Source organism: Serinus canaria, chromosome 5 (genome assembly GCF_022539315.1).
Source record: "Serinus canaria isolate serCan28SL12 chromosome 5, serCan2020, whole genome shotgun sequence".
Classification (NCBI taxonomy): Eukaryota; Metazoa; Chordata; class Aves; order Passeriformes; family Fringillidae; genus Serinus; species Serinus canaria.
Window position 1 is genome coordinate 55,610,297 of NC_066319.1, and position 19,504 is coordinate 55,629,800.

The 19,504-nt window shown below is 40.3% G+C and overlaps 1 protein-coding gene across 3 annotated transcripts in view; it reads left to right on the forward strand.

Annotated features, from left to right (window-relative positions):
• Positions 1 to 6,157, forward strand: part of PPP2R5E (protein phosphatase 2 regulatory subunit B'epsilon) — a 72,802-nt gene extending 66,645 nt beyond the window's left edge. For all 3 annotated transcript variants that reach the window (XM_030240329.2, XM_030240328.2, XM_009101670.4), the window contains one exon: positions 1,676 to 6,157. In XM_030240329.2, coding sequence (XP_030096189.1) covers positions 1,676 to 1,775 — 100 coding nt within the window. In that variant the 3' untranslated portion in view covers positions 1,776 to 6,157. The remainder of the gene's footprint in view (positions 1 to 1,675) is intronic.
• The last annotated feature ends 13,347 nt before the right edge of the window (positions 6,158 to 19,504 follow it).

Below are 19,504 nucleotides of genomic sequence, written 5' to 3' on the forward strand. Positions count from 1 at the left end.
AACTAAGAATCCAGATAGTCTTGATATGATTGATAAATAAGTGCCAATCATGTATTGCAGTTGAGACAAACTCTGTGGTTTCCTAGCAAAAAGGCAGAGTTTGAGCACTGATCATCTAGTCCAGATATTCACTGAGGCAGCTTGGTGACCTGAATCCATTTGTGGTTGCACTTTGCCCCTTAAGATGAGAAATTCTGCTCTGAACAGGACCAGACACTGCAGTGGTGTGTCCCATGTCTGGATAATGGGGAGGTTTAGTGGCTGAACTGCCCAAAGAATTCCTTTTGCACCTGCTGACACTGTACTTCTTACCAAGGCTGGTGCTAACCATTTCACCATTTTTATTTACTTCTTATAATTTTAAAATCTGAATGTATAAACCAGGATAGTTACCTTAAGTGTTTCAGAAAATCTTTAGCATCTTAATAAAACCACATTTTAGAAGGGTAGCTTTGATACCACTTCAAGCTTGAGGAGAAATATGTTCAATATTAATGGCTAGGATAGGTCAAATAGGTAAGCTGGATGAGGTGATCATAGTCTAACAGACCTTTAGGTAAGCAGGCATGTATTTCCTAATGATTAGAAGATAAATATTGGTAAGTAGCCTGAAAATGTAAGGCTATTTCACTTATTCTTGTATTTAATTTAAATACTCTCCAGTAACAATAGGCTCTTTTTTTTTCCTTTTACTGTTCTTCAGGGATTTATCTGAAAGTTGTTTGTATTTTTTTATATGTTTAAAATCCTCTTGGGAAATCAGAATTCCAAACAAATGAGCCAGATGTTGGTATGTTGAGTGAATCAAAGTGTATAGGAATGTTTCTAATCCCTTGAAATACTTCTCAAGACTTCTGTAAAGTGACTGGCAGAGAATCTGTGTATCTGTCATTGTTAGATTTCCATTTCATCTAAACCTACAAGGTGATGTCATAGAATTTGAAAGCATTTTGTGCCTTGCAGTCTCAAGGAGATTTATTCACAGTAAGCTGTGGCAGAGACAGGAAATTTAGAAAGCAAACAATGCAGGTAAAGTAAATGTTAGGTTTGCTGTTTAATTTTCTCAAATCAGCCACTGAAGTCTGTTGTTAAAGCAAATGCTACACAGATCTTGCAGGAATTTGGTGTGGAAAAAGAGTAACTGACTGAACAAAAGGCACATCTTGTAGGTTGAACTTTGCCTTGGTTGGTGTCTAAGCTATAGGGAAGCCAGCAGTCAGTGTAAGTAAAAATAGTGATTCTAAAAGGATCAGGGAATACTTTCTAGAAAGTTGCTGTGATTTACAAGATTATTTGTATCTTAAATTAATAAACATAAAAATAATTACATAACATAGTCCAAAATGTTAATTTTTATAATATTGACAGATCAGTTCTGTAGTAAAAATCCACTGCATTTTTTAATTCCTTATTGCAAATTAGTGTCTATGAATACTGCCATTTTGCTCAGCTTACATTTTAGGCTCTTCTCATACTGCTTTGTTTAGTTAAATTTATTTAGGTAACAAAAATAAAAAAAAAAATTAAAAAAAGTTAAATATATTTTAGGAAAATTGCAGTTGTGTTCAGGAAAATTAGTGCAGCTATTTAATGTCAACTATATATTTTTTAACATAAGTATTATTTATCTCCAGTCTTCTCTTCTGTTAACTGTTTGTTTTATTTCATCTGTCAGTGAGAAGAAGAAAGAGAAAGAGCGTGAAGAACTGTGGAAAAAACTGGAGGATTTGGAATTAAAGAGAGGTCTTAGACGTGATGGAATAATTCCAACTTAACAAAAATACAAAACAGCATTATTAACCTGTGGAGTCACACATTTATGTAGTAGAAGATGGAGCAACAGTTTTCTGTATTGTGCAACTTTACAGTAGATTTCACATTTGTTTCATTATTACAACAGCACTGTATATACCTGTCTCTAAGTAAAGGAAAAAAATAAGGACTTTAATCCAAAGTTTGGACAACAGATGGACTTCTCAGAACTTTGCAAACATAATCATTGTTTTAACCCTTCTTTAAAACCAGTCTTCAAAGATCTGTTGATGAAAATTGCAATGTCAGATTCCATTGTCAGGACCTGTTCCTTATTTATCGTTAGCAGAGAGTATAATACAACTTTCAAATGTGAACAATCTTAAAATTTAGCTTGTCTTTCTGCTAAACTGTTACGTGTATTTATAGTAAAGAGAAAAAAGACTGTCATTTCCTTATGAGTTTGTGTAACATCCTCCTTCTCTGGATAACTTTACTGTAATTTGACTTTCTTTTCCTTTTGCATATCTTCATAAGTTGAATGTCCATTCAGATCAGGGCCATGAAAAACATTGGTCCTGAATAAAAGTTTTGTTTACTGGTGTGAGCATTTTTTTAGTACCAGGCTGTCTCTGGTGCTTCCTTAATTTGAACATTAGGAATTAAAAAACAAGTAGGTGATAAACATAGTAGGAAAGGGAGCTTTGGATTCGTGCACCTATTTATTGCAAATCCAAATTAATGTCCACAATCCATGGAAAATAAAAACAGGCAGTGGTAACACCCTGGACTTCAGTACCTAACCAGTATTAGTGATGCAGCATTGGACACATGTACCTGAGTTGGTTTAGAAACACCAATTGCTAAATTATTACAGTATGTTCTTATTGGACCATTCTGAAAGAATAAAGACACATGCTAAACAACACAAGCATGAAATTGATCTCCAGTGGTCATGGATCTAATTGGAAATTGAGTTGAGATATCAGTTTGGACAGTTTGGAGTTGTTGCCTTACTTTTTAATATGTATTTATAAAGTGTTCCAGCAAAAGAGGATGTAGCCTCTAAGAAACATACTCTAGTGTTTTTGTGGTTCTAGTACTATTACTCATCACAGTACCAGCCCTATGGTCTTAGCTGGAAAGGATTCTGGATAATACACTTCTGCATTCTCATCTGGATGCTCATTCCTAACTACTGTATTTGTTACCAAAAGTGGTTCTACAAATGCTACTGAAAAAAAAAAATTCTGGAAATCCTAATGTTCTGAGTATTAATAATAAAGTTTCAAATGCTTTTATATCAAAGGTGCATTGTGACCAAATTGTTTAAAACAAAAGAGGAAAAAAAATACAAAAACAAAGAAGAGGGCTGTATTATAAGTATACATTATTGGCTATCTGCTTTGTATTTGAAAGTGGAATCTTACATCTTTGGTAGGTAAAATGCTGATAAGACTTCTGTACAGTATATACTTAGCTAATGCAGTTGCATTATTCTATACCGGAAGGTATGTGTTTCAGGATTTTTCTCCAGGATGCTTTTGAACTGTTATAGACATATGACAACAGTGAATTGATAATCCTAAACCATCAATCCAGCAGTATTTACAGTATAAAAATGAATTGGTGTTCATGAGTCTTTGTGATAGTTGCAAACATGAATTTATGACCTGTTGCCATTGATAGAAATACCGTATAAATACAAGCTTGTATATTTTTCTTCCTACCATTTAAATATACAGTAGAATTTGAAGTTTTCTTGTTTTCAGGCACGGAAAAAAAAGTAAAAAAGAATTCCCTCCTAGACTACTGACTGTTTCAGGATTATCAGGTCACAGTTTGTACTCCTGGGTCTGCACACACAAATGTTGTAAACTCAAGGCTTTGTAAGAACTTGGCACTGTTAATTCTGGAAAGAAAAAAAAAGTGGAACTAGTCATATGCAACACCAAACACAACATGATTTAATGGGATTATTATGAGCTTCTTTAAGAACATTGACTGGGACTCAATGTAAATTAGGCAGATACTGTCATAGTTGAAACCTTTTATTTTAAAGTGCTGAAGCAAAGGTGCAAGCTGAAATACTGAAGATTAAATAAATTTATAACAAATCATGTCCCTTAGCCCATTGATTTTGACAGTCTTTTATTTCTGTTACCAAAAAACCAAACTTGCCAGTGTGATTTCTGTGTGAAATGATCATTTCACAGTACAAGAGGGTGGACTCAAACTCATGCTCAAAGACTGTTCCATTGTGAAAAACTGAGAAAGAATGGAGGAATAAAACTTGATGTTCTTCACCTGGTGGAGTAAAACACAACAATGTGAAATTAGAAAAAGCACCTTGTCCTGTACTTAGAGTTTAGGTGAGTGTTGTTTGTTCATAACTATTTTTGGTTTTGCCATGTCATTCTACTCTTGATCATACAAAACTGACCAGAACCTGGTGGGTTGCAATATTTTGTGGCCTCTGCCGCGGGGACAGCGGGGAGTGTCTGACGTTCATAGATGATTTATCACTTCTGAGAAGGAATGTTCCTTCAAGGAGAAGGAGATGATGTGCTGATGTTATGAAGTCACTTGACTCTAAAGGCTGGGTGATGCACCTGAAGAAGCAGCTGCTGCCAGGACCCCGCGCGTGCCGCAGCCCCAGCGCCGAGTCTGGCCCCGCAGGGCTCCCTCTGCTCCCGCTGGAGCTGCAGCAGGAGGAAGAGGAAGGCAGCCCATGGGCCCAAGTGTGATCAGTGCATCATAAATTACACTTTTGTTTGCTTCTTGAGTTCCACAAACCACCTTTGTTGGTGTCAGTGTTGTTCTTGACTGCTCGTCCGGCAGGCGTTGGGTGGTCCTGCGTGTCCTGGGCCACATTGGTCTCAGGGGGAAGGGTTGAGCACTGTCTGCTCACAGGAAGGAGCTGCGAGGGCATTGGGTCATGGGGATGTAACAACTGTACAAGTAAAGTTCCTCTCATACACTCTGAATTGACCACATGTTGCTTTCTTCATCTTGCACGTCTCCCGTACTATTTTCCTTTCGTTGCTTTCGAGTGTTTTTTGTCTCTCTTCCAGAGGTTGGAATGCTTTAAATAAAGGTATTCTAATACCATTGGAGCGTTTTCTAGCAGGGTTACAGTATATTTAATCTTGGTTTTGTTAGCATAAGTAAAAGGGTTTAATTTATTTTTTTATCTCTTCTCGTATATGGAAAAATCGAGGGTGTTGGAGCCAAGAATTGCTTGAGTAAGAAATGCAGCAGCTGTACTTGCATTATATGCGCGCAAGTACAGCCTTAGGCTCTCTCACTCGATGGAAAAGAAAATATATTATGGGCTCCAAAAAGCTCTTTATTGTTTTGTGAGGAGTGGGAAAGATGAGATTCTTCTCCCTCCAAGTAAAACGGACATCATTTCCTTTTAGTTCTGTCTTTGAGAACAAAGATGCCCTTTTCTCTTAATTGTGTGACACCACTATCCCAAAGCAATTGCCCTTAAAGAAGACAAGAGTGATGATGCTCAAGGTTGAAGAATGTTTTTATTTACTTACAGCTTTTTCTAATTTGGCTCCTGTGCTTCCCTTAGCAGCTCTGGAGTGAGCCATGAATTAGTTCTTCCTAGTTGGTATGTGCAGCACATTTTATGTAGCCCAGTTTTCCATTTTGAACTCTATGAAACAGCATCTTGAAAGAGAATGGAACTACTTTTGGTTGAAAACTTTTATCCAAGTGCTGCGTCCCCTCCACAGAAGCGTGTGCTTTTTATCATGACCTCTCTGAGTAAGAGTTTTTGTTACTTGGATCACCTGTAAATATGTTGTATTCATAACCTCATGGAGCCATGAGTTTTCAAATATAAATAGTATCAAGACATTTCTTGTTGTTGTCCTATTTTTGATTGTAGTATAGCGAGTGACCTGTCATGCTTTTTGTTTAAGGTTAGCATTAGATTCATAGATCTTAATATTTTAGCATTTCATTGTTTAAGCAGGAGAGGGCAGCAAAAGTTCATTTTTCCCCATAGGAATGCTCTGATCCCATTTCTGTTTTTAAACTTGGGTGCATCTAACTATTTGTGGGTAGGGGGGGAAAATGAAACGTTTTTATATATATTAAAAGGTGCATATGAAAATATATAGACTGGTCCAACCAGACTGTGAAAATGTCTTCTACTCTACATCCAAGTAATAATAAAAGTATCTTCCACCTCTGGATAAAGTACAAGCAGGTCTTAAACTCTTGGATTCAAATGTCATTCTTTGGAAACAGTTTACTTTCTTAAAAGTGGTATCAAAGAAACTCAAACTCAATGGTGCTCCCAGCTATACATGTGTTATCTTCCTCTTTTGCACATGCTCAAGAGGCTCTGTACTGTGGGTGCATCTAAATAAAGAAGCAATGAAGTGTTTTCCAGGTGCTTGGCTTTTTTTTCCACCTCCTCCCATCTAAACTTCATGAGCCTTTTCAGCAGTGAACTTGGAGCAGTCAGGTGCCCATCTGCATGTATCAAATGTAAGGAATATTGTCTGGAGAAAAAAAAAAAAAAAAGCAATGAGGTGGTAATTTTAAATTTCAGCCAGAATTACCATAATAAACACTAGGTTTTCATGAAGTTAATTTTTTTCAGAGGTCTTCTGATGATGGTGAGTATCCTTGTACCTCACACAACCCCCCTGTGAGGGAGGTCAGGATGCAGGAAAGAGGCATCAAAGCCACACAGAGTTCTTTGGGAACCCTCTGAGCCTTCCACTGTGCAGCTGGTGAAGGAATTTGTTCCTTTATGGCAGCAGTCTAGTGTTTCAGTGCTCCTGCTGCTCTGCCTTGCAGTTTGGAGGTGAAGGGAAAGGCTGGAGGTCATCAAGAGAGAGCCATGGACAGAGCCTGGAAAGGGACACTGCAGGTGAATGGCTTTAGCAGCAGTGTAGGAGAGCTGTTTGCTTCAATAAAATGAGAAAATATTTATTAAACATCTGATTTTTAAATATCACCATTTTAAATAATGTTTTTTAACATTATTTGTTCCAATAGTCTAATCCTGAATTCTTTCCAATTTTTTTCCCAACTTTAATTTTAATCAGTTGGATCTTGCCTTTGTTAGAAGAGTTCATTATCACAAATCTCTTTAAATACTTGTAAGAGAATATTCACAGCAATTCTGCTTAACAGCTCCATGTCCCTACTTTCTTATTGCAAGGCAAGTATTTTCTAAAGAAGTTTAAAAAAAAAATAAAGAGAACATGCAGTAAGTTGGCCTCCAGGGTAGGATTTGTCTTCTTACTTGCAAGTTAGAAATCAACCTTTACAGGATTGGAATTAAAAACTTAAATTAGTTTCCTACTTTCAGTAATGATAATTGCTTTGCTAATTTTTCATCTTGGTCTTTTCTTCCCAGGGATGTTTTGCTTTCTCCTGCAGCAGCAAAATGTCTGGTTTATCTTACATTAAGTTTGGACCTCAGATCACAAGTGTGTAGCCTACAAAAGTAGTTTTGTGTGCAGGTATAGGCTGGTCCCAAGGCTGCATTAATTTGTGCCTAAGTGTACTCTGAAGGAATAGCTTGGGACTTAAACTGGACACTGACACAAGGTCTCAAATAATGATCTGTGGTTTTAAAGATTCAACATTGGAGCTGAAGATGAAACAAAAACCCTGAATTTGTTAGTAAATACCTTGAAAGGAAGTGAGCAGTGACCACAGGCTCTTCTGGGGGTTTCCATGACAGGAAAATAGGTCATACAAAAACTTTATCTTGCACTATTTTTATGTTTGTTTGGTTTTGTTTCCCCCCTGTCCATCTTGTATATTCAGTATTATCCCCCCTTGAAGTCACTGAAGGTGTGAGAAGCTGGGGGTCACTCAGGAAGGATGGAAAGTCTGAGATGCATTTAAAGAAATGTCTGGTTTTTACACAGCGCTTCATACTTTGATACACACTGAAAGTGTCTGGGAATTTGGCATTATCCCTGCATCTGGGAAGGGCTTCCAAAAAGAGAATGAGAAAAGAATATTCTACACACCAGATGAATCCTGTCAAAATTCTTACTTAGCAAGCTTTTCCTTGTGTAAGAAACCTGTGCACTTCCCTGGCAGAGGAAGCAGTGACCCAGCATTGAGTATTCCTGGAGCCCCAGCCCCAGCAGGAGCACACTGGGGCAGAATGGCTCTGACAGCCAGGGAGGAAAGACCCTGTGTTGCACAAGGATCTGTGCAGGCCTCCAGCAGTAAAGGCAGAGGTTACCTGCAAACCTTTGTGAACTGAGCAGGCTCAGGTCAGGTTTGAATCTTTGCTTTTTGAGCCTTCAGCACATGTGAGCAAACTGGACAACTGATCCAGCTCAGTTTTAGTTTTTTATATTAATTCTGCCAAGAGTGCTCAGTGGGGTTACAGCTTCTGCTCATCCCAAAGGCTGTGCAGCAACTCCCCTGCTTTTTTAGATATTTGCCAATGTTTATGATGTGCATGAGTGGAAAACCACTGTATATTTATTTAACCATCTCCAACCAACATGGGCATCTGCATTACATAATTTTCCATTTCAGGCATCTTGGAGGCACCAGGCTGAAATCTGCAGGTGCCAGATCTTGGAGTAAACTGCAACTTGGCAAAGGGCACTCTTGATTTCTGGAGGAAGGAAATGTGGAATTCAGACAGTGGTAATTAGTTTGTTAGCCCACAGACTATTTCACAAGCACAAGGGGATATTATTGCTGTTTGCTCTCCATGACACTCATCAGACAATAATTGTCACGGCTAGTGGTTATGCACATTCCAAACATCAGTTCTGGCCAGACAAAAATGACTCAGGAATACAAAGAAAAGGATATTTCCCACTGCCCTGTGGTGCCCCCAGCCCCTCTTTCTCCTGTGCTCCACTAGGTGCTGCAAACACAAGTGTAAGGAGTTGTATTGGACTGAATTTAAGTAAAATATGCTGTTCTACTTGAGACTGTCATAAGGGGAACATAACTACAGACCAGGGGGCACTTCAGCCTTTTCCAAGCAAATGCCTTTAAGTGGTCAGCTAAAGAAATGGGATTTTTTAAGAGGTCCTTCCACCAGATCAGATTGTTCCAAGCCCCATCCAATCTGTCTTGATCACTCCCAGGGATGGGGCAGCCACAACACCTCAACAGGGCAGCCTGTGCCAGGGCCTCAGCACCCTCACAATAAAGAATTTCTTCCCAACATCCTGTCTAACCCTGCCCTCCATCAGTCTGAAGCCATTCCCCCTTGTCCTCTCACTACACACCACTGTTAAAAGTCCTCTGATCAATGTCTGCAAAGATCCCAAGCTCACAAGCAGCACAAACCTTTTGGATTCTTCTGCTAAGACAGCTCAGACAGGCCAAGCATGTGCAAGAGCTCTTGCTTGCTTGTTTTCTGTCTGAATTTAGGAGAGCAGAGGTGGCCACTTGTCCCATGGAATTTTAGTCCCTCAACTTCCAACTTTTTCAGCTGGTTTTTTTCCCCTGAACATTTCATCTGGTTTTCTTGCACTGGGTGTGAGTTTGTGACTCTCTCTGAAGTTCAAATACACTTTAGTAACAAAGATTCCCCTGGTTTACATCAAGTGCTTCAGACTTACCAAACCTGGCAATCAGGTGCAAAAGAACATTCTCCCAGCAGGAATCAGGTGTGCCCTGAATGTACCTTTTACCCTATGATTTCAGTTGTTTGGAAAAGAGATGAACTAAATTAAACTGTGAAAACACACACACACACACACAACTTTTCCTATCCCCTTCCAATAATAATTTCTATAATTTATCCAATAATAATTTCTATAATTTATATTTCTGTTAAATCCCCAATCAAACTGCTTCTCACTTCCTATTCTAATTTACCAATCCCTTCTAAAATCATTGACAATGATATGTATGCTGTATATAATTTCATGGGACAATATCCAATCATCCATTACTAGAATTTGAAATCTAATAGTTAAATTTATATGCTTAAATTAATTGTCTAGGAAAACAGAATCAATAAATAAGCATTTAATGTCATAGTGGCTTTTTGGTGTTTTTTTGGGTATCAATTAGTCACTGATGTAGAATATCCTGTTTTGATTGCATCATCAGTGCAGCATGGAGTGTGGGCATGGAATCCAGATCTTGCAGCAATAAATAAAACTTTAATGCTTAAGTTGTTGCTTCAACATAAGCCTGATTTCTTGGGATTGCTATTGGGCCAACCTTCATTCATTGTGGCAGGGTAGTTCAAGGCAGAAATGGGTTCAGTTTTATATTCCACTGCTTTATTGACCAGAAACAGAAAAATCAGATGAAAAGAAAGCATTCCTACCAGAATATTCTCTTTCAGTAGCCAGTGTGGGCAAAACACAGGTAAGGCTTAGCATCAGTGATTTCAAGCTTGCTGTGGAAATGCTGGTAGTTAAACTTCTGTGACCTTACTTCCACACTGGCTTGTCTCCTTCTGTGCTGCCTGACTTGGCAACAGATGAACTCCCTAAAACACAGCTTTAGAATGTATTTTCCTTTACTGAAACCTTGAATTGTTTTCCATGTGTTCACATTCTCTCATTCCCATCCATTTTCCCCATCAGGCCACTCATGCTCATACATTTTCCAAGCAGAGTCTCACTCCTGGAAGTGTCTCTCTGCAGACCTGGGGCTGTTATCTCTTTGCCCTCAGAACGAGGACTGAGGAGGTGAGAGGAGGAGGAGGAGAAGGCTTCTGGCATCCCTGTGCCAGTGGGGTGGGTGTGTGAGCGATGCAGGGAGGACATCCCCGCTCCCTGCGTGGTTCCTCCCTTCCCTGAGAGGAGAGGGCTGTGGGGTAACCCTCACCCACTCCCCACTGGATCCACACTCCTTAGGTTTTCCATCCCACTGCACACTTCCCTGAGTTCTTCACTTCCCAAAGAATCAGATTCCTGGAGGGGAGGATATGAAAAAAAAAATGTTTGTGTTCATCTGGAATTGAGTTTGTCCCTCTGCAGAAGGGGATTTTGTTTAAATCTCAGGGATAAATCAAATGTTTTATATCCAAGGCTAAGGTTTGGGGTCTTTTCAAAGATTATTGTCATCATTTTTACCATGACTGCTGGAGATCTTGCCTCTTCCAAGTACAGAAACACGACGAGACAGATTAAGTACAGCTCTTCTGTAAACTGCAGGACTTAATTCTCTTCCTGCCAGAGTCAATGATGGAAGCCCTGTTGCTGTCACCAAAAGTAAAATAAAGATCTGTGAGGAGACTGGACAAATCTGCTGCGTCTATGTGGGAAAGTGGTCAGTACTAACAGGGGTGACATGGACTCATTTCCTCTTCCTGCAGTAAATGGATCCTACTCACATCATCCACTATTGTGTGTACATTGTCTGCGTGACCTCTAGAAAGCTTTCATGGGTATGAGCTTCAGAGGGAATGTGTGATCCCAGTTTGTTTCCTGCCTGTTTTACAATGACACCCATCAGCTCCAGAAAAAAAAGTGAATAAATGTCTGCTGCATAATTTGTGATCTGTACCTGAGCATTCAGGTAAACACTTCAGCACATGTAATGAACCCAGCCCTGGGATGTTAAGTGAGGCAGTTTTTCTAAGGCTGTCTAGACACAATGTCTGCCTACAAAAGAATTTGGTTATGAACAGGGCCTCATTGTTCAAAAGATGTTATTCTGCTGCTGGGGAAATGGAAAAGATTTTTTTTCCTTTTCTTTCAGGAGCAGGGAACTGCCCTTTCCTGGTGCAGTTGTCCTTTCATGACTGGTGTTACTAAAAATTTTCTCCTCTGAGACTATCCATTATTATTAATTACGTAAAACATGCTGTCTTGCAAAAAACCCCTGCTAACCTATTCTTTGACATGAGAAAAAAATGGAAAGCAGGCAGTATAATTTCACTTGCTTTGTTTGGAGAAATGCATCCAGGAGAGTATTTAGTATGGACTGCAGTAAGTGTCACTGAGATGCTGAGAAGCAAGTTGGGTACCATCTGTAATGGAAGTGTACCAGCACTTTGTAGACTGTGGAAAAAGGGACCTTGCATGGAATGTGCTGCTCTGCCCCAGACCTGAGAGGAGAAGGAAAAACGTGGGTTTGGAATGAAGTTTTAAGGCTGGAGGTGCTACAGTGAGGTGAAAAAAACAGTCAAAATAACCTGTGCAAACATTTATCTGCCTTGAAAGATGATCAAATGTTTAAGGAATTAAGGAGACAAGGCATTTTTGAAGATGGCACAGGATAGGGATGTCTCAGCCATGTCAGTGAAAAGCTCAGTCTGGATCTCTTGACTGCCTGGGGGTGCTGACAGCAGTGGCTGACCATGAGCCAAGTGTGCTCAGGTGGCCAAAAAGGCCAATGGAACCTGGCCTGTGTCAGCAACAGTGTGGCCAGCAGGAGCAGGGCAGTGGTTGTCTCCTGTGCTGGGCACTGGTGAGGCTGCACTTCAGATCCTGGGCTCAGTTTTGGGCCACTCACTACAAGAATGACATGGAGGGGCTGGAACAGGAAGGACAGCAGAGCTGGAGAAGGGTCTGGAGCACAAGTCCTGTGAGGAGCAGCTGAGGGAGCTGTGGGGGCTCAGCCTGGAGAAAAGGAGGCTCAGGGGAGACCTTCTCACTCTACAGCTCCCTGAAGGGAAGCTGTAGCCAGGTGGGGGTGGGTCTGTTTTCCCAAGGAAAAGGACAAGAGAAACCACCTCAAGCTGTGCCAGAGGACATTCAGATTGGGCATTAGGGAAAATTTCTTCACCCAACGGATGGTCAAGCACTGGCAGAGGCTGCTTGGGGACATAAATCACCATTCCTGGAGGTATTTAAAAGATTTTCAGATGTGGCAGGTGGGGACATGGTTTAGTGTGGGCTTGGCAGTGCTGGATTAACAGCTGGGTTCAGTGATCTTAATAGTATTTTCCATTCTTAATGATTCTGTGTTTTTACCTGTCCTTGTATGTGACTATTTTAGGTTGACCTCTGTGTGGGGTTCAGAGAGGTTGTTGTCCTTCTCTTCAGGTGCTGAGGAGAGGGCAACAGAAGGAGTGCGGAGCTGTATTTGGTGCCTCCAGTAATTTCTTATTTGCATGTGCCAAACAGGTTTGGTGGAGGAGAGATTCTGAATAACACCATGTCTGGATGAAATGCCCTGAGCCTTTTAAAAAAATGTATGAAAATTCAGTGTCTAATGGCTTTGGTGATAAACACTCCTTGACAATGATGTCAAGAAGACCACACTTATAGCAGGAATCTATCCTTGGACCATGGTTTGAAGTTCCCACTTTCCTGTGACATGGAGAATCCTTTTTATTCCAGAGTTCCTCTTGGGTCAGGCAAAATCTGTGTTGCTCAGCCTGCAGCCACTGTTTCTTATATATTAATTAGAAGGTTTGGAAAACCTTTGCCTGGACACGGTTCTGTGCATGCACTCAAACAATTTAAATGGGGGAAGAGAGCAGATTAGATAATTTTAATCTATCTGTCAACATTCTGGCTCCTTGGATTAAAAAAAATAAGGCAATTTCTCAGTTGAAAAAGGCTGTGCAACTGTGATGTCCAGAAGCTGCCATTGCTACCAGTCTCTTTAGAGACTCATTATAGTTCCACCAGGGCTCTCCACTCTGTGCAGGGAATGCCACCCAAAGCAGGAAGATCAGTAAATGTTGGGCTGTGGCTCCAGAGTATGTTCTCTGTCTTCTTGGCATTCTGTGGCCAGCCTCTGTGAGGAGGGTTTTCTAAAGGAAGTACAGAGCAGCAGTTTTCCCCTTTCAGTGTCAGTGGAGATTTGGCCATTGCTAACCCTGGTAAATTTAACCTACAGTGCTTGTTGCTCTTGGGTGATGCTTTACAAAGTGCTCAGAAACTGGAGCCTGCAGAACACCTGATCCTTGATGCTAATTAAAGAGGCAAAACTTAAATTTAATTTTCTAGCCTTATGCTTTGAGTCAAACCCAGCATTTTATTATCATTTCAGCTTAATCTATGAGTCATTTGTAATGCATTTTCCTTATAAAGAAACATCTGTATGTTGTATTCTTTACATGTCCAAGAAGTTCAGAGTCTTTTAGTACTTTGAGTCGAGTGGGAATCCCTGGGGTACAGTTTGGCACACACCTCTGCAAACATACCTTTTAGTCATTTACTGCTGGGTTAAAACCTAAATGGATGATTGAGGATTTAAGCAGCTGGATTTCAACATCCATTTGCCACATGCCAGCTGCAAGCAAAGCAAGAAATTATACTTAGCCATGATTTACATATTTGACCTTTGAACTGCAGAGGATATAGCTGACATTGTCTGATTCAAATACTGTATGAAGCTCTGTGAAACATGAAACTTGTCTTGTTAGACTGTCCAATCTTTATAAATTAATGTCTGGTTTGAAAGTGTCTTTAAATGACAAAAGTGTTTTGTTTTAATCAGGATTTATCTGTCTGATCTAATTAAAATAGACACATATTACAAAGACTGCAGAATAAAAGGCATGCTTGAAGAAAGGCAGAGGTGTGTAGCATTAGCACCATAAAATTGAATTTGTGGTACTTTTTTTCAGTTAATCTCTATTGATTAATCCATATGCAGGAGAGTGCAGGCTCTGACCTGAACTTTCAGCTCAGGTGAAATCGTTACTACTGTGATGTCAGAATTTGTAAATAAGCTGTAAACTATAATGAGTGATGTTAATTAGGAAGAAATTCTTCCCTGAGAGAGTGGTGAGACAGTCCCAGTGTGATGTGCCTGTGGCAGTGATGCTCAGAGGTGAAAGATGAATCTTCGTTATCTCTCACTCTTCTTATCTTCCTCCCCTGGTAATTCTTCAGTTGCTGATAAGTTGGTGTCTCCAGATAGACAACAGAAAACTGGGCAGCCTCTGGTACCTCAGCTGTCTCTGTATGGTGGTGGGGTTTGTTTTTTGTCTGCTGGAACATATTTTTCTTCCTGGCCTCTGTGAGCCCTGCTGGTCCCATGACATGGGATGAAATCTGCACCCACAAGGAACTTGTTAAAATCAGTGGGAATAGTGTGAAGAACTGATACTGGAAAAAGTCTGAGGACCCAAAGTGTTGTCTGGGATCCACATTTCACCAGAGGATAAAAAGAGTTCAGGCTGGAAGATTTGGATCTATCTGCTTCTGACACTTCTTGTCTGTTACTGTCTGGGTCTGTGCGGTGCCGAGGTTTGACTTGGCCAAATGCCTCTCTGGGGTGTGGGACTCTCATCCTGTTTGTTTCCCTGGCTGGATTTGGATTAGTTCAAATTGGTTCTATGAGTTTATTCTGACAGGATTCACAGGAAGAGACAGTAGCTTTGTTTCAGGAAACTTCATTTTCAGCTTTGTCTAATTTGCAAACTTCACTCATCACGAAGGCAATGTTAAAAGGGAGCATTAGCACTGGGGGTGATGTGAGTCACACAAGGTGTCTGTTCTCCAGTGCACTGGCCATGAACAGTAGGGAAATTATTGAATTAAGGTAATGGATCTTTGAACTTCTGTAGTTTTGATTAAGAAGCTTCATCTTCAACTTCTGAGCCCAGAGCAGCCGTGTCATTGCTTATTATTCTGTCCTAAAAGACTAAAATGTCTTTTCTAAAAAGCCATTAGAGGAGAGCTATGGAGTGCAGAAGGGACTTGGGCTAAAGTGGTTATTGTCAGGAACATAAAGTTTCTATATTTATTGGAAAAATCTTTTCCACACTGTAATTAACTCAGATCAAATCTCCAGGCAATTCCCTGGTGCACAATTAGAGAGCCCAGTTCTCTCTCCCATCAATACTCAGCCAATTCCATTGGATTTGAATTCTTGAATCTAGATCCTGGGCTGAATGTGATCATCATCATCACCATGAAGGGACAGTTTGGTAGGGAAGAAAATGTGGCCTTGCTTGAGGACAGTGTGAAGGTGCACACACTTCCAAAGTACCTGAGAACACGGAGAAGGATGTTACCAACAGTGTGGTGAAGTGGTGTTTGATTGCTTACTATCAGGAGCTATGCTTGAAAAATACACCTTTTCCAGAGCAGCCTTAAGAAATGAGTCTCCTTACTTTCCTAAGGACCATGACAAAGGAGTTCCACAGCCTGGGCTCAGTGCTGTACCTTTAGTCTCCTCCTCATCCATTCTGGATATGTGGTTTTGTGTTTGTCCCCTCACCATTGTATATACACAACCCCTGAACCTTCAGGGAACTGCCCAGGAACGCCCCTGTTGCAGGTAAATTCTTCCTGCCAGTCAGTCCTTCAGAAATGTGTCTTCAGCAGCTGTTAATCTTTGCAACATGTAACTTACAGCCCCAGTAGAGTAGGGCTCTGGAATCAATATTTGCACTAGTTAGACTGGGACGGATATCAGACAAACTGGTCCGGTCTATCTTTTATCTTAAATTTTTTATTTTAACATATTTTATTTTAAATTTTGCCATCCTTTGCCATTGGGTCAGGATGAATTTTGTTTGAACTTGTTATTTTCTTGACAATGGAGAGTCTTTACTTCCTTTTTTGCCTTTATATTTTTCCTTCTGATTTCTGCTTGCAAATCATTTTGCTCAAAGTTTAAGGTTTCAGAAACTAGCTTTTCTGAGGTAGCCTGTATATAAACATACCAAAAACGAATGTTAGTAAATGTATTCAAACTATATGTTTTGTCCACATAGTAACAAATCAGGTTTTTGTCCATATAGTATCAAATCAGGTTATGATCAGGTTCTGAAGTAAACCTGCAGTTCTGCTATGGATTTATCTTTATTGGAATGACCTTGTTTAGGGTGCAATACCTGTATATTAGAGATGTTATAAGGAATCTGTCAGAAACTATTCTTCTCTTCCTTTTCCATCAGACTTGGAAACTACCAAATTTTAGAAGCTTTAGCTCTTCTAGTGTCTGTAGGACCTTCATTAGTTCTCTTCTGGATTAAATCCATCATAGCTACAGGCCTTTTTTAGCAGAAGAGTGTTTTCTCTCCAGGATAGATGTGCCTCCAGCAAACTGTGGATTAGTGTTTTTTGTTACTGTTAAGCTTCACCCTTGGACTTCATTTTCCAAGTCTGATGGAAAAGGAAGAGAAGAATAGTGTCTGACAGATTCCTTATAACAGCCGTGCTGCTGAGGCAGTGTCTGTGCTGAAACAGCTGGGATTCTGCTGCAGTCAGCACAGAGCTTTTCCCCAGCATTTCAGATCTGCAGGCTGGATTTTACAGGTGTGCTCACTGGGCTGTTCTGCCTTTCCTAACACAGGTACCCCCACAAGCTGCAAGAAATGTTTATCTCCTCTGTAAGAGGGCTCATTCCCCCGAGTACTGAGTGTGGTGTGATTTACTGCCACAGCAGCCTCAAGAAATCCTCTTTCCTGACTGCATACTTGTCCCCCTAATGCTCATTCAGCTGGTGCCAGCTCGTGTTGTGTTAAGCTCAGGAAGCAAAATGAGCAGAAAGTCTTTTAAAGCAGAAGTGGCTTTGTGTGCCTGAGATCTTCAGTGGGGACTGGTGTCCCATTGTTAGCAGGGAGAGCCCACATTTATCTCATTCTTGCCCAGGAACACATTTCCTGATGGCTGCATTTTGCTCCCTGTGTTTGCACTTGGCACTGTTTCCATCAGAGCCTTCAAGGAGCTTTACTTGCTGCCTTTGATTTTCATTTACAGATCATCCATGCCCTCTCAAGGTTAAACCTGCTTTGTCTGTCCCTTCACAAACCAACTCTTTGCATTCTTTCAGAATGCAGAAAATGACAGAAAGTCACTCTCCAAGACAAACGCGCAACAGCTGTGGGGATGGATCAAATAATCTTAATGCACTTGTTTGAAATGCTGTTTTCAGGACATAAAGGTTATATTTTTTCAAAACTACCAGCAAAGACTAAACAACCTATTGCCATAAAGTCTGATGTTAACTTGTATAGGGAAAAGTGATTCTAGTGCTATTTTTTTCCAGTGAGTTCATCAAATTACATCTAACATTTATAGCTATGTATCCTACCTGATAGTTTTATGACTCTGTTCTAAACTGAACACTAACCTCTCTTGGGTGCCACCTCCTGTGAACTTGGCCAGCCCACACCACCTTGATTCCTCACCCATTTCTCCTTCTGTGGTGCTTTTGAACTAACACCCACCTTTCCAAACCCTTGCTGTGTGCAGTGCATTAAATATCTCCTGTCCAGTCACTGACTTCTCTGGCCTGAATGGTCACCAGTTTCTTCTGGCCTGCCACAGCCTACATGGCTCTGTGCAGTGCTTACTGTGTGCAGCCACTCAACATTGGTATTTCCCTTGGTCAGTCTCATTAAATAGCTCATTTCAGCTCCTTTCTCATGATCAGCCCAATTTGAAATCCTACTGGTATATTTATTGATTAACTTAAATGAGATAAACTCACAGAACAGTAAGCAAAAACTCTGCATGGGAAAAAGTCAGCACTCAGGCTTTTGACACAACACAATGCAAATCCTTCAGGAACTGGTGTCTGTCCCACAAACAGACAGGATTTTCTAGAGACAGAATAAGTGAGAGTCTGCAATTTCTCTTTTGTTTCACTCTAAGAGGCCATTCAGTACAAATGGAGATGACAGAACAGGATCTTAGCTGGAGTTACTGAAACCAAGCTGAATTACACAAAACCTCCAGCACCTGGTTTTTTAATCCATAGAAGAAGAGGGATCTGTCAAAGCTGGTTCATCTGCCATCTGGCACGTATTTCCTGTACCTGCCTCTAATCTTGGGCTCATTTTTGCTGGTACATTTCCAGAATCAAATAAAGGGGACTTAAGCTCAGTATTTTTACTTTTGCATGCTTTCCCAATAAGTCAGGAACTTTAAAACTGTATATTTTTGGAAAAGCTTTAGAAGTTTATTTTCTAGCTTTATTTTTGGTCAGTGAAAATTACAGAAAAGTAGTTTTAGGGTTATTTTAGAGGAAAGTGATCATTTTAGATCAGTGAAAGGACTTGGGCTGATCCTCTTGACTTGTGATTTGTCTTTGAATTTCCTGCTTTCCCTGTTGGTTTCAGTGGTGGAAAAAGGCGTCTGGGACATTGTCTGGTGATCTGATGGAGACATTTATAACCCCTTCATTCAACATCCCACCTCCAAAATCTCACCTGATCACCCTTCACTTGAATCTGGAGTCATTTACTGCCAGTGAGATTTGGAACAATAATGAGGGAGAATATTTGGATAGAGTTTAAACAATCCCTCCCTCCTAACTTTTCAAAATTTTAATTAAAAATTCTGTTCCTTCTTTTTTTGTTATTATTTTGGTGTCTGTTAAGCGAATTATTTGAAACAGCTGTTTCCCATGTCATAATGGCAATATGGCAACAGCACTAAATGCCTGCTGCTTTTCTGTTTTTCAGACAGTCCCCTCTTTCACTTGTTCCAATCACTGTTTCCTAATTTAGACAGAAAAGGTAGACCTTGAGAGTAAATAACCAGCCTTTTACATTCCAGCTTGTGTGGCTGCTCCAAGCTGAATAATGAAACACAGCAAGTGCTCTGGGGTTCCCAGGGCTCTGAGAACAAGTGGGAGCTCTGCTGCTGCACCAAATGTGGGCTGCTGACCCTGGCAGTGAAACAAGGACCTCGAGCCATGGGTTATTAACCCTGAAAAAGGGAGAGCACCATTGTGGTGTACCTTGTTTGGTCCTGAACGGTTCAATATCTCATTTCCTCAATGGCAGTTTGTGTTTCCTACAGCTCATACTACAGAAAGCCTGAATGTATTCCATCAGAAGTATGTATGGGATATTTCTAAGGTAAATTAACAAGCTCATAGTAATCACTGCTTCATATTTGAAAAGATG